The sequence below is a fragment of the Octopus sinensis genome, linkage group LG2 (assembly GCF_006345805.1).
Source record: "Octopus sinensis linkage group LG2, ASM634580v1, whole genome shotgun sequence".
NCBI classification, from domain to species: domain Eukaryota; kingdom Metazoa; phylum Mollusca; class Cephalopoda; order Octopoda; family Octopodidae; genus Octopus; species Octopus sinensis.
The window spans coordinates 196446589-196471761 of NC_042998.1; the positions used below are offsets into that span (position 1 = coordinate 196446589).

At 42.9% G+C, this 25173-nt stretch overlaps 1 protein-coding gene across 1 annotated transcript in view; it reads left to right on the plus strand.

Annotated features, from left to right (window-relative positions):
- The window catches only part of LOC115228146 (nascent polypeptide-associated complex subunit alpha, muscle-specific form), a 48786-nt gene that overhangs the window by 5554 nt on the left and 18059 nt on the right, over positions 1–25173 (plus strand). The window contains 9 exon segments of the mRNA XM_029798800.2: positions 2003–2108; positions 6757–6838; positions 13589–13780; positions 15541–15604; positions 17159–18166; positions 23747–24348; positions 24415–24612; positions 24644–24742; positions 24775–25172. Of these exon segments, the coding sequence (XP_029654660.2) occupies positions 2020–2108; positions 6757–6838; positions 13589–13780; positions 15541–15604; positions 17159–18166; positions 23747–24348; positions 24415–24612; positions 24644–24742; positions 24775–25172 (2732 nt within the window). The 5' untranslated portion in view covers positions 2003–2019.

Here is a 25173-nt window from a genome sequence, read left to right on the forward strand (position 1 = left end):
CTTGTTCAGTAGCCTACCACAGATACCTGCAGCAAGATTTGAACGTAGGACCATCGGCTGTCGTCGTATCCCACCTGTACAAAATATATATCTTTTACTTACTCTCTTTACTCTTTTACGTGTTTCAGTCATTTGACTGCGGCCATGCTGGAGCACCGCCTTTAGTCGAGCAACTCGACCCCGGGACTTATTCTTTTGTAAGCCCAGTACTTATTCTATCGGTCTCTTTTTGCCGAACCGCTAAGTGACGGGGACATAAACACACCAGCATCGGTTGTCAAGCAATGCTAGGGGGACAAACACACACACGCATACATATATATACATATATACGACGGGCTTCTTCCAGTTTCCGTCCACCAAATCCACTCAAGGCTTTGGTCGGCCCGAGGCTATAGTAGAAGACACTTGTCCAAGGTGCCACGCAGTGAGACTGAACCCGGAACCATGTGGTTGGTAAACAAGCTACTTACCACACAGCTACTCCTGCGCCTAGTTGTTTCAGTTATTGGACTAGTGGCCGTGCTGAGGCACTTCCTCGAAGGGTTTTTAGTTGATCAAATCAACTCTCACCCCTTTTTTGTCGCTCTTTCCCGAACCAGTATATTACGGGGACGTAAACAAACCAACACCGGTTGTCGAGAGGTGCGGGATACGAACATAAAGAGAGAGACACATACACGACGGGCTTCCACACAGTCTCCGCCTACCGACATTAAATACATTGGTCAGCCCGGCTCTTTAGAAAGCACTTGCCCAGTGTGCTGTGCAGTGGAATCAAATCCGAAACCACATGGCTGCAAAGTGTGCTAGCTTCTTAACCATACAGCCACGCCTGTAATTTTATATACTGTATGTATGTGAATTACTTTTTACTTGGTTCAGTCATTTGACTGTGTCCATGCTGGAGCACCCCAGGACTTATTCTATCGGTCTCTTTTGCCGAACCGCTAAGTTACGGGGACGTAAACACCAGCATCTGTTGGGGAGGACAAACACAGACACACAAACATATACATACATGCATACATAAATATATATATACGTACAAAAATACGACGGGCTTTTTTCAGTTTCCATCTATCAAATCCACTCACAAGGCTTTGGTCAGCCCGAGGCTCTAGTAGAAGATACTTGCCCAAGGTGCCATGTGGTTGGTAAGCAAGCTACCACACAGCCACTCCTATGCCTATTATATATATATACTGTATGTGTATATAGATAGGCACAGATATGACTGATTGAGAAGCTTGCTTTCCGACAATGTGGAATCAGGATCAATCCCACTGCATGGCACTTTGAGCAAGTGTCCTACCATGTCCCTGGGCCGATTACAGCCTTGTGCATGGATTTGGTAGGTGGCGAGCTGGCAGAGACGTTTGCACGCCGGGCGAAATACTTAGCCGTATTTTGTCTGTCGTTACGTTCTGAGTTCAAATTCCGCTGAGGTCATCTTTGCCTTTCACCCTTCCAGGGTCGATGAATTAAGTACCAGTTGTGCACTAGAGTCAGTGTAATCAACTTAATCCCTTTGTCTGTCCTTGTTTGTCTCCTCTGTGTTTAGCCCCTTGTGGGTAGTAAAGAAATCGGAAACTGAAAGAAACCTGTCGTGTGTTTGTGTCTCCTTGTCTTGACAGGTGTGATTGTTGTCACAGTCATACAAGAAGTGTTTTTTGTTTGCAATCTCCTGTGAAAACATGTCTGGCCCTGGGTAAATATTATCGTACTTGAAAATCAAGTGAGGGCTGTTGACAGGAAAGACACCTGGCCACAGACAATTTGACTTGATAAACTCTGTTCAACTCATGCTGACATGGAATAGTGGATATTAATGATGAGCCATATAGGCTTCCGTACCCTTGATTTAGGCTGGATTCCGGTTGCTGTGCAGTGATTTCCTGTGCCTCTTTGTGAACAGTTTATGAAACTCGTGTCTGTTGGTCACATATCTGACATGAATAATGAGACTTGGAATTAAAATTGATGGCAATTTCGTTTTCAGTTTCAGCTTATGGAACCATGCATTATGGAAATATTGTTGTCATCAAACGTGATGGTAAAGATGGGGCACATTTCCCCCTGGAAAGCAAATTCTATCTCCTCGGCAGGTAAGTAACTTTTTCTCTAAATATTTATAGGTGCAGATATGGCTGTGTGGATAAAGTTTCCAAACCGCTTTGTGTTCTGTCTTGATGCATGGCCCCTTGGGTGAGTGTGTTTTACCAATGCCATGCGTATGGAATTGGTAAATGGAGACTTTGGAAGCTCATTGTGTGTAAGTGTATGAATACGTATAAGTATGTGTGTCTGCGTGAATGCATTTGAATAAAAGCTCAGAATACATACATACACACATCATCATCATTCAACGTCTGTTTTCCATGCTGGCATGGGTTGGACCATTTGACAGGAGCTGGTAAGTCTGGGGATTGTGCCAAGCTCTGCTGTCATCTCTCGTACTCTTTGGTAAGTCACAGAAGCCCTTTGGGCTGCTTTATCTTACAAGTTGCATGGCCACCTCACTAGTCCCACAATAAAACCACCCTGTACTCTTTGTACTTTAACTGTGGAATGGTATTGCAACGTGCAAGAGGAAACGGCACAAAAGGCTTCCACAATTTATAGAAGAATAATGGCTGGCATTAAAAGCCATGCCAAATCAGACAGTGGAGTGCTCTGCGGTCCTCTGACTCATTGAATCTTTGTTGAACCAACCAACTCATGCCAGCATTGAAGGTAGACATAAAATGATGTAGACTGCTAAATAAATACAATATGTGGTCAGGCTGCTCCATTGCAGTGCATACATTGTTTTCTCTTTCTCTCTCTCTCTCTGATAGTATTGTAAGTTCCAGCTATCTCTCACACTTCTTCATCATCATCATCGTTTAACGCCCGCTTTCCATGCTAGCATGGGTTGGACGGTTTGACTGAGGACTGGCGAACCAGATGGCTGCACCAGGCTCCAGTCTGATCTGGCAGTGTTTCTACAGCTGGATGCCCTTCCTAATGCCAGCCACTCCAAGAGTGTAGTGGGTGCTTTTTACGTGCCACCGGCATAAGAGCCAGTCAGGCAGTACTGGCAACGACCTGTATAGGAAAGACTTCTCTGCAACCTAAAACACATTAACATTCTTGTGCCATTTCCTAATTTTCTGCTCGTTGTTGTCTTTCTCGTGCGACCTTACAATTCTAACCAGTTCCTTCATTCTTCAATGATTGTACACATGCACAATCATTAATCTTTTTCACACCGTATTACATTCCTGAGTGGTTGGCGTTAGGAAGGGCGTCCAGCTGTAGAAACTTTGCCAGATCAAGATTGGAGCCAAGTGCAGCCATCTGGTTCGCCAGCCCTCAGTCAAAATCGTCCAACCCATGCTAGCATGGAAAGTGGACGTTAAATGATGATGATTACAGTTGAGCCAGTGTGTGGAACAAAACATGAAATTTTGATGGTTTTAATTTCTACGGGGCATTCCGATGGTTATGAGGGTTCCAGTTGATTTGATCTACAAAACGGCCTGTTCATTAATTTAACATGCTAGTGGCTGAGCACTCCACAGACAAACGGATTAAGTCGATTACATCGACCCCAGTGCTTAACTGGTACTTAATTTATTGACCTCGAAAGGATGAAAGGCAAAGTTGACCTCGCTGGAATTTGAATTCAGAATGCGGCGGTGGACGAAATACCCCTAAGCAGTTCGCCTGTCGTGCTCACGTTTCTGCCAGCTCACCGCCTTAACACGCATACCCTTAACGTAGTTCTCAGGGAGATTCCATGTGACACAGAATACAACAAAGCTGGACCTTTGAAATACAAGTACAACTCATTTTTGCCAGCTGAGTGGACTGGAGCAATATGAAATGAAGAGTCTTGCTCAAGGACGCAATGTACTTGGCCAGGTATCAGACTTCATAATCATCAACCAAATACCCCAACCACTAAGATTACTTTAAAACAGGAAGTTTGTATCATAGAACCAATGATGGTCTCTACCCGATTGGTATCAAAAGGGTTTAAAGATATCATGGAAACTGTTACGTCACCTTTCTTATACATCAACTTCCGACTGAAACCCCTAAATTTTTGTAACTACAGGGCATTACAATCTCATGGAAGCAACACATATGTATAACTTTGCTAAGTCTACATTTCAAACGCTAGGTTTTCTCTTTGAGCCCTCCCCTTTTGTGTTTTTTGTTTTTATAAGAAGTGTGGCACATAAAATGCACCATCCAATCGTGGCCGTTTGCCAGTCTCGTCTGGCACCTGTGCAGGTGGCACGTAAAAAGCACCCACTACACTCACGGAGTGGTTGGCGTTAGGAAGGGCATCCAGCTGTAGAAACACTGCCAGATCAGACTGGAGCCTGATGCAGCCTCCTGGCTTCCCAGACCCCAGTTGAACCATCCAACCCATGCTAGCATGGAAAACGGACGTTAAGCGATGATGATGATGATTTATCTTGTTTTAATTGTTGGACTGTGGCAATGCTGGGGCACCAAATTGAAGGGCTTTTAGTCAAATCAACAACTTGCACTTTTTTAAATCTGATACTTATTCTATTGACCTTTTTGCCTGACTTGTTAAGGGGATGTAAACAAACCAAGACCTGTTGTAAATCGGAAGGGAAGGACAGACACACACACACACACAGAGGAATCTTTCACAGTTTCCATCTAAGGAATTCACTCACAAAGCATTGTTTGACCTATGGCTATAGTAGTAGAAACCTGCTCAAGGCCCTCTGCAGTGAGACTGGAACCAAATCCAGGTGGTTGCAAAATAATCCTTTTAACCACGTGTCCATGCCTGTTTGGCCCCTTCAGCACGTAAACCTATGTTATGTTAAACTAGCCAAATCCAGCCTTTCACACATGCACTACAATGCCATATCAATCACCAAAATCTTGTCGCACCCAGTACACTCTGTAAAGCGGTTGGCTTAAGAAGGAAGGGCATTGAGCTGTAGAAATCCTGCCAAAACAGACAACTGGAACCTGGTGCAGCTCTCTTGCTGGCCAGCTCCAGTCAAACCATCTAACCCATGCCGGCATGGATTGTGGACGTTAAATAGGTATGATGATGATGATGATGATGAATTTAAAACAATGGTTTCCATGCAGGTGGCATGTAAAAGACACCTTTTGAGCATGGTCGCTTGCCAGTTCCGCCTGACTGGCCCTCATGCATTGTGAGTCTTCTATTGCGATTGAATTTGATTGAAGGAAACTGTGTGGAAGCCTGTTGTGCGTATGTATATGTATATATATATATTTCTTTACTACCCACAAGGGGCTAAACACAGAGGAGACAAACAGGGACAAACAAAGGGATTAAGTCGATTACATCGACCCCAGTGCGTAACTGGTACTTAATTTATTGACCCCGGAAGGATGAAAGGCATAGTCGACCTCGGCGGAATTTGAACTGGGAACGTAACGGCAGACGAAATACGGCAACGCATTTCGCCTGGCGTGCTAACATTTCTGCCAGCTCACCGCCTTATGTGTGTATATAATATAATATATATATATATATATTATATACCCATGTCTGCATGGAAGGCGGATGTTAAATGAAGATGCTGTATGTGTGCGTGTCTGCTTGTCTTGATGTCCCATGATAATCATAAATGGTTGCGCATGTCATACAAATAGTGTCAATCATTTCCAATATTCTGCAAAAACATGTCTGGCCATGGGGAAGTATTACCTTGTTTGAAAACAGCTGAGGGTTGGTGACAGGAAGGGCATCCATGCAAGGATGGGCAAGTGGTCAAGAAGCTTGCTTCCTGACCATGGTTTTGGCTTTGGTTCTACTATACGCCTAGGCTGACCAAGACCTAGTCTAGTTAGTGGATTTGGTTGATAGAAACTGAAAGAGACCAATCATACACCCATATACATAACACGTATATATGTGTCTTTGTGTGTAACCTTGTCTTGACATGAGACGATGTTTGCAAATGAGCAGCTGTGATACAAGTGATGTTGTTTATGTCCAGTCTTCAATATTTCCACCCACAGGGAAAATGGTACCTTGCTTGGAAGCAAAAGTGAGAGACGACAGGCAGGACCGCTGGCTGTAGCTACACACTAACGAATGGAAAAGTCAATTATCTCACTAAGTCTCTTCTAGAATTAATTGAAACACACATTAGTTAAATGATGATTAGTGCATGTCTTTAGAAATAGTCACAAAAGGATTAGGAGTGGCTGTGTGGTAAGTAGCTTGTTTACCAACCACATGGTTCCGGGTTCAGTCCCACTGCGTGGCACCTTGGGCAAGTGCCTTCTGCTATAGCCTCGGGCCGACCAAAGCCTTGTGAGTGGATTTGGTAGACGGAAACTGAAAGAAGCCTCGTCGTATATGTAATATATAATTATATATATATATAATATATATAATATATATCTATATATGTATATATATATATATATATATGTGTGTGTGTGTGTGTGTCTGTGTTTGTCCCCCTAGCATTGCTTGACAACCGATGCTGGTGTGTTTATGTCCCCTTACTTAGCGGTTCGGCAAAAGAGACCGATAGAATAAGTAGTGGGCTTACAAAAGAATAAGTCCCGGGGTCGAGTTGCTCGACTAAAGGCGGTGCTCCAGCATGGCCGCAGTCAAATGACTGAAACAAGTAAAAGAGTAAAAAAAGAGTAAATTATACTTCCAGTGCCATTAGAATTTTAACCGTTTTTTTTTTTTTTTTTTTTTTTTTTATCCTTGCATTTTTACAGAAGTTCTAAATGTGACATAAGAATCCAACTGCCCAAAGTTGCCCCAGAACATTGTCAACTTTCTGTCAACAAACATGGAAAGGTGAGCTGTAAGGTTCAACATTTTAGACTAACTTTTTCATGCAATTAACCCCCTTTCTATTATTTAATCTCTAACACTGTGTTAATTAATTACTAATTTGCAAGTCTACAGATTTTCGAAAGAATTAAATTTAGTATTCCCTGCCTTAGTTGAGGGGTTTCACTAACCTAAACCCTAACCTCACTAATACTGATGCCATGTAAAAAGCATCCAGCACACTTTGTAGTGGTTGGCGTTTGGAAGGAAGGGCATCCAGCCCATAGAAACCATGCTAAAAAAAAGGGGGAGTGGATTGGAGCTTGGTACAATCCTCTGGCTTGCTGCTAGCTCCTGCCATCCGTCCCATGCCAGCATGGAAAATGGATGTTAAACGGTGAGCCATCCTGAGCCAGTTTTCCACCATGTTTCTTAAAAATCGTGGTAGAGGCCTTGGTTGCGGGACCACTCATGTCTAGAAACTGAGGTAGGGGATAAGCAAGGGCATGCTCCCCGTAGAAAATCCAGCTCCAAAAAGGCCTCATGATAGCAAGGGAGAATGAGCACCAACCAGCCCAAAGGTTGGGGTAGGTTGCACCTGCCTGCCTCAGTTATATGGTATGGAGGTAGATCTGGCCACCCCTGTTAACAGGGACAAAACCCGGATTTAAAATACTGGATGATGATGATGGTGATATTTTAATTAGTAATTCTTTACTCTTAATCTTCACCAGTTTCTGCAGTCATCACCTATTCTCCCTTGTTTTCCCTCCAATTTATATTTCCTCAACCCTTGATTTTTCGTTCATATCCCCCCCTCCTCTGATCTATTACTAACCATTCCTCACTCTCCCAACACACTCATGTAACCTTTACCTACCTACGATTCCACTTCTTCTCCCTCTCCTATTCATTTTCTTAAAGCTGGAGGGTTTATCTTGATACCTCATCACCCCTATTTTTCTCTCTTCCTGGCTCCACCCTAGTTATTCCCACCCATTCGTCTATAATGTGAGTAATGTAGCTCTTCTATAGCAAGAAGCCTGTTCTTTTCAGGTCTCTTCTTCATTACTTTAACCCTTTAGTGTTCACATTATTCTGCCAAAATGAAATCTTCTTCATCTACATTGTCTTGAACTAATCAGGCATTATCTTGTAGCTTTGAGATTTTGATGAGGTAGCTATTAATTTTTAAAACGATATTGTAGGGTTGGTGTGAGAGACCAGATCTGGCCAGTTTGAACATAAAACAGACAGAATACTTTTGGCCGGATATGGCCGGTTCAAATGCTAAAGGGTTAACCTCGCTTTTCCTAGCATCAAGCCACCCCCTTTTCTATGGCAGCCCCCACTCCGTTGTAGGGTGATCTTTCTCTTGCTAGTTACATGGTGACCTCACTAGTGTTGGAGTCACAAAAAAAGTAGAAGGCACCCAGTACACTGTTAAGTGGTTGTGTTAGGAAGGACATCTGACCATATAAAAAGACCATGCCAAAACAGACACTGGAACAAGATGCAGTCCTCAAACCTGTTGGATCATGTCAAACCATTCAACTCTTGCCAGTATGGAAAATGTACATTAAGAGAGATGGTGATTACTTTCGGCCATAGCACATTTTACCTTCTTCATAATATTCACTTTTGAAATAGGCACAATACCTCAGATTTGGGAAAAGGGTAATATTACAGTGGCCCTGTACTTCACTGGTTTAAATTGAGATGAAAAGAGACCCGTTTCCTAAAGGGGCATAACTACTGCTAGGTATTTTCTTCCTCACTTCTACACTAATCTTACAATATTTGCCCTTAACCTTTTTGTTACCATATGTCCATTCCATAAGGTGGTTGGTTTTAGGAAGGGCATCAAGCCATAAAAACCATGCCAAAACATACAGTGAAGCCTGCTGCAGTCTTTGACGGATATTTGTCCTCATCTTGTTTGTTGTTAACACGTTTCAGCTGATATACCCTCCAGCCTTCATCAGGTGTCTCGGGGAAATTTCGAACCTGGGTTCTCATTCCTAAGGTATTTTTCCATATTATTATTATTATTCAGGTCACTGCCTGGAATCGAACTCGGAATCTTGGGTTAGTAGCCCGCACTTTTAACCACTTGCATATGCCTGTGGGCAATTAAGGAGTGAATTTTTAGGGTTATAAGTTCTAATATTTATTCCATAATTGCCTATGGGTATATGGCTACTAACCCCAAGATTCCGAGTTCAATTCCAGGCAGTGACCTGAATAATAATAATATCGGAAAATACCTTAGGAATGAGACCCAGTTTTGAATTTCCCTGTGACACCTGATGAAGGCTGTAGGGTATATTAGCTGAAACGTTGTGTTAACAACAAACAAGATGAGGAGAAATATCCATCAAATGTAAATAATGTACATAATTCCTCATGTCTTAAATATAGAACTGCACACTGCCTTTGTTTCAATTGAGCTAACAGTTGGGACATATGAATGGCATGAAACCATTTGATGGAAGGTTTTAATTTAAATCACTTTTTAAAAAAGGCAGAATCATAGAACCAGGTGTAGTCTCAGGTAGGTTGGTATCAAAAGGATTTACCGTTTTGTTAACAAATTTTTGCCAAAATACACTAACTCTGTTTCAATTAATTTTGAACCAAACGAAGAATTTAATAACCTAACTTTGTTTTTATTATTAACTCTGTGTTTGAAGCATAAATTAACATGAAATTTGATGGGAACTAATATTAGGTTGTCCCAAAAGTTTGTAAACACTTGCGAAAATTGAATTTTTACTCGCCAAGTACTAACAAAAACAACAAAAATTATTCCTCAAAATAAAGACTATTATTTTCCAAGACTTTCTACGAACTTTTGGGACAACCTTATATTTCAGATCACTTTAAAACAAAAAGTTTGTATCATAGAACCAATGGGTTGGTCACATGTGGATTGAGATCAAAAGGACTGAATTTTTTTAATTTCAGTCTTGCTGAGGAATTCCATTGTGTAGGGTTTGTTGTGGTTTTGTTTCCTTGTTATGAAAGACCAGTTATAGAACTTTTGAAACATGACTAAAGAATCATCAGATTTATTACCATTTTTCAGTTGGTTGGAACCAGCTTTTGTTAGCAGGAGAAGCTAGAGCAAACAGTTATATGATTTGCTCAGAGTCACAACAGCTGTTGTTAGATTTGAACTTATGACCTTGTAATCAGTAATCCAGCGACTTAACCACATGGTCAGCGTACCTCTGAGGTTCCCCATGCTACATGCATTTATTTTTTAAAATTCTTTATTGTAATCATTAGAAATAATGATTGCAATGGCTGTGTAGTTAAGAAGCTGACTTCCTGACCATCTGGTCTTGGGTTCAGTCCCACAGCACAGCACCTTGGGCAAGTGTTTTAGCCTTAGGTCAACTAAACCCTTGTCAGTGGATTTGGTAGATGGAAACTGAAAGAAGCCTGTTTTATATATGTGTGTGTTTGTGCCTCTTTATCATGACATGGTGTGATAGTTGTAAATGAGTGTCACTGTCATACAAGCAGTGTCGTTCATTTCCGATATTCTGTGAGAACATATCTGGCTGTGGGGAAATGTTACTTTGCTTGGAAATAGGTGAGGGTTGGTGACAGGAAGAGCATCTGGTCGTAGAAAATCTGCCTCAAATAAACTCCCTCTGACCGATGCAAGCACGAAAAAGGTACCATGTAGTGATACTGACTGGACCTAAAACTATGCATTTGGGAAGCAAACTTCTTGACCATAATGTCACACTTGGACTCATAAAATATTTTATTGTAATTTTTTTAGTTTTGTATTCAAATCTTGGCTCACTGTTGAAGTTGCATGTCACCTGTTGTAGCTGGTGTAAGGAAGGACATTGAGCCATACAAACCACACCAAAAAAAGAACAGACAAGCAACACATGGTCCTCCAAACCATCCATGTGATGGGCAGTGACTCCAAAGAAGAATTCACTCAGATTGTAGTGATCCATCCAACACATGTTAATATGGGAATGGACATAAAATGATGGTGATGATGAATGTTAACTACTTATCTCTATCCCCACTGATTGCTAAAGTCCTCCATCTCTGTTCAACTTTATTCCTAATACCCCTATTTACATTTGACGGATATTTGTCCTCATCTTGTTTGTTGTTCACACAATGTTTTGGTTGGTGTACTTTCCAGCCTTCATCAGGTATCTTGGGGAAATTTCAAACCTGGGTTCTCATTCCTAAGGTATTTTTCTGATGGCATTACTATTATTATTATTATTATCCAGGTCACTACTGTGCCGGTGGCACGTAAAAAGCACCAACCGATCGTGGCCGTTTGCCAGCCACGCCTGGCCTCCGTGCCGGTGGCACGTAAAAAGCACCATCCGATCGTGGCTGTTTGCCAGCCTCGTCTGGCACGTAAAAAGCACCTACTACACTCATGGAGTGGTTGGCGTTAGGAAGGGCATCCAGCTGTAGAAACATTGCCAGATCAGACTGGGCCTGGTGCAGCCTTCTGGCTTCCCAGACCCCAGTTACACCATCTGACCCATGCCAGCATGGAGAGCGGACGCTAAACGATGATGATGACTGCCTGGAATTGAACTCGAAATCTTGGGGTTAGCAGCCCACACTTTTAACCACTACACCATATGTCCATGGGCAATGATTCTTAATGTATGGTGTCTTCTCCTTATATCTCTTTGAAAGTTGTTCACTAAAGAATGGCAATCAGCTGTCCTCAAGAAGCCATGTCCATCTTGGCAGAAACGGGGTGCTAAGAGCATATTGTTTATGTCTATGTTCTTGCACCCAATCTGTAATCTTTCCCCATAAATCCCCTTCCTAACCCTTAATCCCTTCATCACTTTTCTAACCACAGCATTATTTCCCTGGCTGCTGTAGTTATACGAGAAAAGAATTATTATTGACCCCCACTTTTGTGCTACCAGTTATCCCTCTCCTTCGAACCGCTTTAATTGTCAACCATCTCACATTCTCAATACCATTCCTTATTATTTAAGGGCGGCGAGCTGGCAGAATCGTCAGCACCCCAGGTGAAATGCTTAGCGGTATTTCGTCTGCCATTACATTCTGAGTTCAAATTCTGCCGAGGTCGACTTTGCCCTTCATCCTTTCGGGGGTCGATTAAATAAGTACCAGTTGCGCACTGGGGTCGATATAATCGACTTAAACCCTTTGTCTATCCCTGTTTGTCCCCTCTATGTTTAGCCCCCTGTTGGCAATAAAGAAATTAATATCATCCCTTGTTATTTCACTTTTGATTGAATGACCCTTTCAACTGCGCACACCCTCATCTCTCCCTTCAATGTTCCCCACCACACACCTTTGTCATTCACGTACCTCTAACGTCCATCAGTGTCAGTGTGTGTCCTTCTCTCTACACTTTACTTCATCTTCCTATTTCTCATCTGTCTATGGTTTCATTGTTGCTCTTTTTAGAGACTGCCACCTATCACCTCCTCCTCCTCCTCCCTGACCCACTTCTTATTTTTCTTTCACCCCCTCCCCCAGCTGAGATTCACTGTTGACCTGGCCTCCACCCATTCACCCCATTCACCTCTATTCCCATCTCTGTCACTCTCCTTTCATATTCTTGTGAACCTACCCACCTGGCCATCCTTCATTTTCTGCTCCTATTCTCTCTTATGTCTACCTTATACTTTGAGAGTGTATCCAGACGTTGCATTTTCGTCATTCCTTTTCCCTTTTCTGCCGAGGTAGCCATGTACCCCTTCTACAGCAAGACCCCTCTTTCTGTCCCCCTATCATATTTTAGTCTCGCAAGTCCATACGCAAAACCATCTTCCTCAGTACTGCTCAGTCTTGCTCTGTCGATGGGTCTTACTTCGCAAGTTACTTGGTGACCTAACTAGATCCAGTGTCACAAAAAGAAGCCTCCCTCCCCCAGCTACACTCTGTACAGTCTGACATTGGGAAGGGCATCCAGCTGTAGAAACCATGCTGAAACTGGAATTCAACACAGTCGTCTGGCTTGTCACATCCTGTTGAACGATACAATCCATGCCAGCATGAAACATCATCGTTTAGCGTTCGCTTTCCATGCTAGCATGGGTTGGACAGTTCAACTGGGGTCTGGGAAGCCAGGAGGCTGCACCAGGCTCCAGTCTGATCTGGCAGTGTTTCTACAGGTGGTTGCTCTTTCTAACGCCAACCACTCCGTGAGTGTAGTGGGTGCTTTTTATGTGCCAGGCGAGGCTGGCAACGGCCACGATCGGTTGGTGCTTTTTACGTGCCACCGGCATGGAAGCCAGTCGAGGCAGCACTGGCAATGGCCACGTTCTGATGGTTCTTTTACATGCCACCGGCACTGGTATCACAACTACAATTTCCATTGATTTTTGAGCGATCTCGATTTCGAAACACAGCTGTTAAATGAAGACGGTAGAGAAAGGGCTGTTAGTCTCTTCCTAACCTGCTCACCAAGTTCTACATGGAATCAATATTCTGTGCACTCAATACTTGCTCTTTCATTGCATTAATCTGAAACACTTGACGCTCGACAAAGTCAACTTTTTTGGGGGGTGGGGGGTATTATTGTTCACTCTCTCTTTCTGTCCTTTTCATGCTTTTACAATTAAATGTCAGTTTTTAAACCAATGTTTTAAATTAGTTTAATTTTTTTATGTAAAACTCTAGTTTGAATTTTACAACAGAAAAATTCAAACTAGAGTCGTTTACTTTAGTTACAGTGAAGTTATGTTTGCGATAATGTTTGTTTTAATTCTTCCAATTCCATTGTAGGTGATGCTCAAAAATCTTTCCAATGAAACTAGAACCAAAGTTAATGGTAATAATATTGACGTGGAGACTCTGAATGACCAAGATATATTTACCATTGACGAGCGTTCTTTCCGGTTTGAAGTTTTGGAGGATCAAAAATCAAAAGTTGGCAAAAAGACCCCACAGAAAGAAATTAAGATCCTTTCTCCAAAGGTATACTCTTTTACTCTTTTACTTGTTTCAGTCATTTGACTGCAGCCATGCTGGAGCACCACCTTTGGTCAAGCAAATCGACCCCAGGACTTCTTCTTTGGAAGCCTAGTACTTATTCTATCGGTCGCGTTTGCTGAACCGCTAAGTGACGGGGACGTATACACACCAGCATCGGTTGTCAAGCAATGTTGGGGAGACACAAACATATACACTCACACACATATATATATACAATGGGCTTTTTTCAGTTTCAGTCTACCAAATCCACTCACAAGGCTTTGGTCGGCCTGAGGCTATAGTAGAAGACACTTGCACAAGGTGCCACGCAGTGGGACTGAACCCGGAACCATGTGGTTGGGAAGTAAGCTACTTACCACATAGCCACCCCTACACCTATCATTTTGGCTTGTTTATGTTACTTTTAGAAATTGATTAATCTCCTCCTTCCTGAGCCATTCTTATTTCTTTTATCCCCCCAAACCACCACCACCATTGGTATTTACCATTGATCGCATCTCCATCCTTGTAAGAGATTCGCTACATTCACCTGTACCCCCATCACTAACAATCTATCACTCTCCACTCACACCCCTATCGACCTATCCATCCACCCTTCCTGATTCTTTGTCCGCTGTCCCTCTTATACTCACCTTCTGGTATCTTGAGGGTACACCCTGACACCTCATCACCATTGTCATTGTTTCCTTTTCAACTACTCCTACCCACCCTTATATGATGTGGGGTAGTCATGCACCTCCCCTCTAGCATGACATATGTGCCTGCCAGCCTGCCTCTCTCTCTCAATGCCTGGCATAAAAACCATCTCCATCTCTCTCCTACAACTCTAATCAGTTGAAGAGACTTTTTCTTTGACTTGCCAGTTACTTGGTCACCTCAATAGCAACTGTGTCACAAAAAAAGCACCCAATACATTCTGTAAAGGTGTCCAGTATGTGGGAACCATGCCAAAACAGACATTGGAGTTTGGTGCAATGTTTTGGCTGATTGGATCCTGTCAAACCATCCAACCCAAGATGGTGGTAATGAATTTACTGAGCATGTGACGATGCTTATCTACAACCATCAAGTGATGTCAAAACAAGACTGCAAACATGTGTGCGCGCACACACACACACACACACACACACATGCCCACACACATATAATCTTGTGCTTCTTTTGGTTTCTAACTACCAAATTCGCTCGCTAGGCTTTTTTTAGCCAGGTACTTATTCTCTTGATCTCGTTTGCCTAACTGCTAAGTTACAGGGATGTAAATATATCAACATGGGTTACCATGCGGTGGTGGGGACAAATACAGATATATACGCACGTCCCCTGGCTCCTGTGCTGGTGGCACGTAAAAAATAACCAACTGATCTTGGCCGTTTGCTAGCCTCTCAGAGTGGTTGGCATTAGGAAGGGCATTCCAGCTGTAGAAACACTGCCAGATCAGACTGGAGCCTGGTGCAGCCTCCTGGCTTCCCAGACCCTGGTCGAACCGTCCAACCCATGCTAGCACGGAAAACGGACATTAAACGATGATGATGATGAACAGGCTTCTTTCAGTTTCCGTCTGCCAAATCTGCTCACAAGGCTTTTGTTGGCCCAGGGCTATAGTAAAAATCATTTAGCCAAGGTGCCATACAATGGGACTGAATCCGGAACCATGTGTTCGGGAAGCAACCTTCTTACCACACAGCCACCCCTAATGACGACCCCTTCTGAAAATGTTTTATTTGTTTTCTCTATAATTTCAGGTCAGACCACCACCTCCTTACAAACCCCAGGATGATCTGCCACAATCTTTAAATCGCTCACAATGTAAGTTTTATGCCTTGATTTCTCTTAAATGTTAAAGGAAAACAATTTCTTTTGTTTTTTTTACAAATATTTATTTTTGGTAAATATCCCAGCTATTTCGGTAGTTTCATCATTTTATGAATTGCACCATTAGAGCAGTTTTGGGATCTTGCTCATGGCTCTGGCCCTATCTTGTCATATAACCCTTCAGCACTTAAACTACCCGTACCCAACCCAAGTATTCTACCTCACTCCACATTTTGTTCATGGTGAGCCACTGAGTCGCACAGCCAGTCATTGAAGGACAATGATAATATCATAAGAGGGACCTGTCTCTCATGTCAGTCCATAGCATCTGCCTTTCTGGTCTCTGTTGCTGAAGAGGAAATAACCACTGTGAAATGCCTGCATCCCACACAGTCTGGTTGGGGGACACTGTGAACTGACTTGGTGTATTTCCACCTATTTGTCTACAGTAAGAAATGCTCTCCATTACAAAATGCACTGAATAGCTTTCTTATGGTTTCAAATAAGCCTCAAGCATATTTGAACTCATCATCATCATCGTTTAACATCTGCTTTCCATGCTAGCATGGGTTGGACGATTTTGACTGAGGGCTGGCGAACCAGATGGCTACACCAGGCTCCAATCTTGATCTGGCAGAGTTTCTACAGCTTGATGCCCTTCCTAACGCCAGCCACTCCAAGATTGTTGTGGGTGCTTTTTACGTTCCACCGGCACGGGGGCCAGTCAGGCGGTACTGGCAATGACCTCACTCAAATCTTTTTACACATGCCACCGGCACAGGTGCCAGTAAGCGACGTTGGTAACGATCGTGCTCGAATGGTGCCCTTTTACGTGCCACCGGCACGGAAGCCGGTTGGCTGCTCTGGCAACGATCACGCTCGGATGGTGCTCTTGGCACCCTACTAGCACGGGCACAAGTGCCAGTAAGGCAACGCTGATAACGATCACGCTCGAATGGTGCCCTTTTATGTGCCACAGGCACGGAAGCCGGTTAACAAGTTTATTTATACACATCTCTATTTAGGATTTCATTGTGATCACTTCGGAGATTAACCCATTCAAGCTGATCGTCCGTTTAAACTGAGCCACTCAATTTATAAGGGTGTGAAACAAATACTTGATACAAATTGTGATTTGTGTATGATACTCTTTTACCTGTTTCAGTCATTTGGCTGTGGCCATGCTGGAGCACCACCTTTAATCGAGCAAATCTTACAGTCATGAGTCCAACACCCTAACCACTAAGCCATGTGCCTCCACTTCGTTTCCCACTGCTCCTGTCCACCCAGTTGCTAAAAATGAATAGTCCTATGATGGAATGGTGTCCCATCCAGGGAGGAATATATATGCCAGGGAAACTGGGAAACCAGCTGTATGCTTCTTATGGGGTGATGTGGACTAACCACATCATTCCGTAAGTGATAGGGACCCCGGTTGAGAATCCCTGTGTTTTTGAATTAGTTTTGCCCCAATTGCATAAACTGGATTTGTTTAGTTTCTCCCTTTATGGCCTCCGTGATTTTTACTTTGTGTCTCTCTTGTTTTAGCTAAATCTCCAAGCGGTGGAACCAATACAAAGTCAAACAGAAGAAATAGCCAAAGAGAAGCGACCTCTTCACCTGAGCCCGGAAGCAAGGCAGCTTCTCCCAGAAGAACACCACTGAGTGAATTGAGTTCTGCAGGAACAAGTCAAAAAGTGTTTTCAGCTGGGAAAGCGAAAGATTCTTCACCTTTGAATGGGATTCCAATTCACGAATGGAGAAGTCGTTCAACTACTCCAAAATCAGCCAAACTTGACCGAACCAGTTCCTCAGAGAAACAAAAGAAAAGGCACCAATCTCTAGAAAGATTTGAATCTCCTCGGCTGTCTAAGAAAGATAATGTTCTAGATGACCCTTCTCCAAAGAAAACAGAAGCCTCTAACGATCCTGTTAAAACGCCTAAAGCAAAATCTGTCTCTGCCTCTCCTGCAACGACACCAGCTTCGGCAAGGAAGAGCCGTTCTACAACACCAGTTTCTAAAAGTTCAAGGCAAAGCGGTGTGAGCTCTGGCTCTCCTAAGAGTCCTGAAGAAGATTTAAAACCAGCATCTGGGAAAGGCAAAAGCCGGGCAAACAGTCCAAAAAGTTTGGTTAAAAATGGTGACTTGGAATTAAGTGGCAAAAATAAAAGTGAAGAAATCCATTCAGGTAAAGACTTGAAAAGGAAATCTACAACTTCATGTGATACGGATGATGCCAGTGATGGCACTAAGATGTCCAAAACTCACCGGACACCTTCAAAGTCTCCGGTTAAAGAAACTGAAAGCAAAGTTTCTAAAAGGAAAAGCCTGAATTTAACGGAATCGAGTTCGCAGGTGACGAGTGAAACACCTGGTTCCAAGGATAAAAGTAAGAGTCCCTCACCAAAATCACCAGTTAAACAGTTGAATAATACCACAGCAGCAGGCGGTCAGTCTGCAAGATCAAGTCCATCCAGTACGAAACCTTCGCCTGCAAATAGAAAGTCAGTTGGAAATGTTCCTTCTCCAAAGATGGTGTCAGCTGGCAACTCCGGTAATATGATCTTTCCACACTTTGTTATTTCATTATTTTTATTATTAAGGTAGCAAAGGTGGTGAGCTGGCAGAAACGTTAGCACACCAGGCGAAATGCTGAACGGTATTTCGTCTGCCACTACCTTCTGAGTTCAAATTCCGCTGAGGTAGACTTTGCCTTTCATGCTTTCTGGGTCGATAAATTAAGTACCAGTTATGCACTGCGGTCGATATAATTGACTTAATCCGTTTGTCTGTCCTTGTTTGTCCTCTCTATGTTTAGCCCCTTGTGGGTAGTAAAGAAATAGGTATTTCGTCTGTCTTTATGTTCTGAGTTCAAATTCCGCAGTGGTCAACTTTGCCTTTCATCCTTTTGGAGTCGATAAATTAAGTACCAGTTATGCACTGGGGCAATATAATCGACTAATCTGTTTGTTTGTCCCTTCTGTGTTTAGCCCCTTGTGGGCAGTAAAGAAATATCTATTTTGTCTGTCTTTACGTTCTGTGTTCAAATTCCACCTAGGTTGACTTTGCCTTTCGAGGTTGATTATATAAGTACCAGTTATACACTGGGGTCGATATAATCGACTTAATCCCTTTCCCCAAATTTGAGGTCTTGTGCTTCCAGTAGAAAAGATTATTAAGGCATTGAGCTTGCAGACTTGTTAGAATGCTGGACAGAATGCTCAGTTTTATTTCATTCGTGTTTTGATGCTCTGAGTTCAAATTCCACTGAGGTTGATTTTGCTTTTCATCCCTTTGGGGACAATAAAATAAGTACCAGTTGAGCAGAGGGATCAATGTAATCAACCAGGCCCCTCCCCCAAAATTTCAGGCTTTATGCCTATAATAGAAAGAATTTTTATTATTACCAATTCTAGGGCAATTTTAGGATTGGTAGAATCATTAGACTGTGGAACAAAACGTCTTACAATATTCATTCTGACTCATGTTCCTAGTTCAAAGTTTGTTAACCCCTTCGTTACTGTATTTATTTTGAGATGCTGTGCAGGTGGCACGTAAAAAGCACCCACTACACTCACGGAGTGGTTGGCGTTAGGAAGGGCATCCAGCTGTAGAAACACTGCCAGATAAGACTGGAGCCTGGTGCAGCCTTCTGGCTTCCCGGATCCCCGGTCGAACCGTCCAACCCATGCTAGCATGGAGAACGGACGTTAAACGATGATGATACTCTCTGTTTCTTTCAATTAATTTTAAATATAACAAAGAATTTAGTAAAATAACATGGTTATCATTAAGCTAGTGTTAGGAACATAAATTGTGACTAAGGTTTGCTGGAAGATTTTATTTCAAAACTTATGAAAACAAAACATTTGCACTTCAGACCCAGAGGCAGTTTCAGCCAGGTTGGTATCAAAAGGGTTAAGAATTGTTTCTCTTTTATATATTTTAACCCTTTTGTTACCATATTTCTGTTGAGATGCTCTGTGTTTCTCTCTCAATTAATTTTAAATATAACAAAGAATTTAGTAAAATAACTTGGTTATAATTAAACTAGTGTTAGGAACATAAACTAAGGTTTGGTGGATTTTAATTCAAAGCTTTTATGAAAACGAGACATTTGTACTGAGAGCCAGAGCTGGTTTCGGCCGGGTTGGTAACGAAAGGGCTAAGATTAACTTAGCTTTTTGTCCTTCTGGAGTTGGTACAATAGCAGTCTGAGGACCGTAGTCAGTGGTATCATCTTACCAGCCTCCTATCAAAATTGATAGCGTTTTGCTTCTTCATTAGCCTCGTCCTCAATTAACATTTGTATTGCATACCAGCATAAGTTGGATAGTTTGAGATGATCTGACAGATTAGAAATCCCTGCGTTGAGCTCCTAAGTCTGCTTAGGTATGGTTTCTACAGCTGGATGCCCTTCCTAATGCCATCTACTCCACAGAGAAATTATATTTCAAACGAGTGGAATTACTGACAATGGCCACCCCATATAACCAAGCCTCACCACCCACATGCTGGAGAAGGAGATGGTCAACTGTGTGGGAACTTTACTGAGATTAAAGGGACTTTCACAAACATCCATGATGACGAACAGCCCAGAAGATGGTACTTGGTTTTCATAAGATTGGTTTCAAATTCCAGCACAAGGCCAGCAGTTTCGGGAGGGGGGTAAGTCATTTAACATTGACCCCAATGCACTACTGGTACTTATTTTATCAACCCCAAAAAGATGAAAGGTGAAGTCACCTTGGTGGTATTTGAACTCAAGCGGCGAGCTGGCAGAACCGTTAGCACACCGGGCGAAATGCTTAGCGGTATTTCGTCTGCCATTACGTTCTGAGTTCAAATTCCGCTGAGGTTGACTTTGCCTTTCATCCTTTCGGGGGTCGACTAAATAAGTACCAGTTACGCACTGGGATCGATATAATCGACTTAATCCCTTTATCTGTCCTTGTTTGTCCTCTCTGTGTGTAGCCCCTTGTGGGTAGTAAAGAAATAAGAGAATACTGGGTGCCTTTTCTTGTCACTGTCACTATTGATGTTGCCAAGTAGCTCCCAAGAGAAGTGTCTTGTTCTATGTTTAGAGAGGCTAAAGTGCAATCAAGGGATTGACATGTCTAATATGTTCCTATGTTATAAACCATTATTATTAGTGCCGATCATTTTGGACTTTCATATTTTGATGTTTCTATAAACTAGAATTTTTTGACCAATTTTCACCCCTTTTGTTACCCTTTTGTTGGAATATGCTGCCTTTGTTTCAGTTGATTTTGAAAATAAAGAAGAATTTATTAAAATAACTTTTCTATTGCTAAGTGGGTGCTTCATCATCATCATCATCATCGTTTAACGTCCGCTTTCCATGCTAGCATGGGTTGGACGGTTCAACTGGGGTCTGGGAAGCCCGAAGGCTGCACCAGGCTCCTGTCTGATCTGGCAGTGTTTCTACAGCTTGATGCCCTTCCTAACGCCAACCACTCCATGAGTGTAGTGGGTGCTTTTTATGTGCCACCGACACAGGTGCCAGACGAGGCTGGTGAACGGCCACGCTTGGATGGGGTTTTTTACGTGCCACCGGCACAGAGGCTGGCACGGCCACGATCGGATGGTGTTTGTTACGTGCCCACAGCACAGAGGCCAGTCGATGCGGTACTGGCTACGGCCACATTCGGATGGTTTTCTTATGTGCCACCGGCACTGGTACCACAAAAATACAAATTCCATTGATGTTCATCGATTTTGATTTGATTTGATTTTCACTTGCCTCAACAGGTCTTCGCAAGTAGAGTTATGTGTCCCAAGAAGGAAGTATGCACAGGTGGACTGACTACGTCCCAGGTAGGGGCCATGGATTATGGCCTCACGTGTCCTGCCAGGTCTTCTCGTGCACAGCATACTTCCAAAGGTCTCGGTCTCTGGTAATTTCCTCGGTGAGACCTAAAGCGCGAAGGTCGTTCTTCACCACCTCGTCCCAGATTTTCCTGGGTCTACCTCTTCCACAGGTTCCCTCAACCACTAGGATGTGGCACTTTTCCACAACTATCTTCATCCATTCTTACTAGCATGACATTCTGATGGTTGGCCTTAAAGATTACTTTAAAATAGGGTCACTCTTGAGTGCTACTGGTAACATGTAACCCAGTACAACCTATCGCATGGTCGGGTCATAAGTACCTTGTCACAGTGAAGTGCTTGTGTGCTCCATTGACCCAGCGAGCTATGCCAGAGGGAGAGAATTTTTCAGGCAGGTCTTACCAGGCCAGACAGGTCAAAGGGTAGGAGACAGATAGAACCTTAAGGACAATAAATCAAATCGTCGGTAGCAGGTTGTGGATTTAGTTATCGGCAGGGGACCTAACAGATCAGATTCCTGGCTTTGAACCAGCAGGATGTCATGCAGAGAATCTTGAATACAAGGCAATGAATGGGACCCTAATATTCCTAGTTACATGGAAACTGCGGGACCACATGGAGCAGCGACCTGTGACTCCTACTGTATGTGCAACAGAAACCCCCATGAAAAGGGTGTCCTATGGGATGACCTAGATGAGATAAAATAGGGAAGATGTATCATAGAACCAACGACAACTTTCAGATGGGTTGGTATTAACAGTTAATGCAGTCAGCTTTTGTACATTTAAGGGGCTTTTTCCCAGTAAAAGTGCCTTAATGTTTTATAAAGCATTTTAGTGGTTTCATTATGAAGACAGCTAATCTTTATATATAAAAGTGAGGTTGTGTGTCTGTCTGTCTCCTACGATTTAGATTCCTAACTACTCCCACATTTTGCGGTGCAGTTTAACCAAAACCGGGTATCTTATAGTCGTGATTCATATCGAGCCCTTCTGGGTATTAGCGCGTGTCTGCGATGAGTCTACGATTTAAAAAAAAATTTACCATCAATTTTTCCCATTTTTAATGCATTTTTGGCATATATAAGGGACGTAACTCTCTAAAAATTTATTATTAAATCTCAGAACGTAAAAAGCTACGGTAACAACCCCCCCTTTGTGGTTAACCATATTGAGATGGCTATTATACTTTACATCTCTAAAAATGCTTATATAGTTATTTCCCTTACAAACCCGAGCAACGCCGGGCGATACTGCTAGTGCATAATAATTCTATTTTATAGATGCTGGCACGGCTGTGGTAAGAAGTTTGCTTCCCAATTACATAGTTCTAGGTTCAATCCCACTATGTGTCATCTTGACAAGTGTCTTTACAGCCTTGAGCTAACCAAAACCTTTTGGTAGACAGGAACTGAAAGAAGCCTGTCGTGTGTGTCTTTGTGTCTGTGTTTATCCCACATCTCTGCTTGATAACCAATGCTGGTCATTTACACCCCCATAACTTAGTGATTCAACAAAAGTGACTGACGGAATAAGTATTAGGCTTTTAAAAAGGAAAAAAATTACATATTTGGGTCAACTTGTTCAACTAGAACATTTTTCAAGCTGGTGCCCCAGCCTGGCCACAGTCTGATTGAAACATAAAAGTGTATCTTTTATGATAAAGATGATGATGATGATAACTAAATGTTTATTTGTTATCCCCCACCCCCCACCTGCTGGTTCATCACACTCTTTGCTTTCATGTGAAGTCCCTACTCCCTCTTCATGCACTCATGACAATATTCTACCATTCCATTTATATTCTGATACCCTTAACTTAAGAGTATGCCCTGGCCCTTTGCCACCATCTACCTCACACTCTCGGTCTTACAGTACGTAAATACACCAGCATCGGCTGTCAAGTGATGTTGGGCAACAAACACAGACACACACACACACATATAAATATATACGACAGGCTTCTTTCAGTTTCCATCTACCAAATCCACTCGCAAGGCTTTGGGCGGCCCGAGGCTATAGTAGAAGACACTTGCCCAAGGTTCCACCAGTGGGACTGAACCTGGAACCATGTGGTTCGTAAGCAAGCTACTTACCACACAGCCACTCCTACGCCAGTATTTGTTCTTTTTGTATTAATTTTTTTTTAAGGATAATATTTTTGTACCCTGCAGTTTTATATAATTTAGCTTTTAGTTTACAGATTAAGGAAGTGTGGAAATTCAAAAAAACATTTAAAAAAAAATTTATTATTAAATTTAGAAAGTTTGTTTTTATTTCAGATACTTCTAAAACTAAATTAAACAGGAAGAGAAAATCTCGACCGTCATTGAATACGCCAAATGCAAAAAGGAAAAGAGTTTCTTTTGGACCTCAGCTGAGTCCAGAACAATTTGATCGGTGTTTACCACCATCTACACCTGTAAGGAAAGGAGGAACACCTAACAGCAAGATTATTTCAGCTTGTCGACCATCATTAAAAAGGCAATCTTTACTCCATTCTACTCTAGCGGAAGAAGATGATCACCCTAACATAAACAAGGTGTCACCCAAGGCCACTCCAAAATCTACAAAATTGTCACCCAAGACCACTCCAAAATCTACAAAATTGTCACCCAAGACCACTCCAAAATCTACAAAATTGTCACCCAAGGCCACTCCAAAATCTACAAAATTGTCACCCAAGACCACTCCAAAATCTACAAAATTGTCACCCAAGACCACACCAAAATCTACAAAGGTGCCACCCAAGACCTCACCCAAATCAGCTAAGTTGTCTCCCAAGGCCACACCTGAGTCTGCCAAGCTGTCACCCAAGGCTACACCTAAATCTGCCAAGCTGTCACCCAAGGCTACACCTAAATCTGCCAAGCTGTCACCCAAGGCTACACCTAAATCTGCGATGTTGTCACCCAAGGCTACACCTAAATCTGCGATGTTGTCACCCAAGGCCACACCCAAATCTGCTAAGTTGTCTCCCAAGGCCACACCCGAATCTGCCAAGCTGTCGCCCAATGCCACACCCGAATCTGCCAAGCTGTCACCCAAGGCTACACCTAAATCTGCCAAGTTGTCGCCCAAGGCCACTCCCAAATCTGCCAAGCTGTCACCCAAGGCTACACCTAAATCTGCCAAGCTGTCACCCAAGGCACACCTAAATCTGCAAGCTGTCACCCAAGGCTACACCTAAATCTGCCAAGCTGTCACCCAAGGCCACTCCCAAATCTGCCAAGCTGTCACCCAAGGCTACACCTAAATCTGCCAAGCTGTCACCCAAGGCTACACCTAATCTGCCAAGCTGTCACCCAAGGCCACTCCCAAATCTGCCAAGCTGTCACCCAAGGCTACACCTAAATCTGCCAAGCTGTCACCCAAGGCCACTCCCAAATCTGCCAAGCTGTCACCCAAGGCTACACCAAATCTGCCAAGCTGTCACCCAAGGCTACACCTAAATCTGCCAAGCTGTCACCCAAGGCCACTCCCAAATCTGCCAAGCTGTCACCCAAGGCTACACCTAAATCTGCCAAGCTGTCACCCAAGGCTACACCTAAATCTGCCAAGCTGTCACCCAAGGCCACTCCCAAATCTGCCAAGCTGTCACCCAAGGCTACACCTAAATCTGCCAAGCTGTCACCCAAGGCTACACCTAAATCTGCCAAGCTGTCACCCAAGGCCACTCCCAAATCTGCCAAGCTGTCACCCAAGGCTA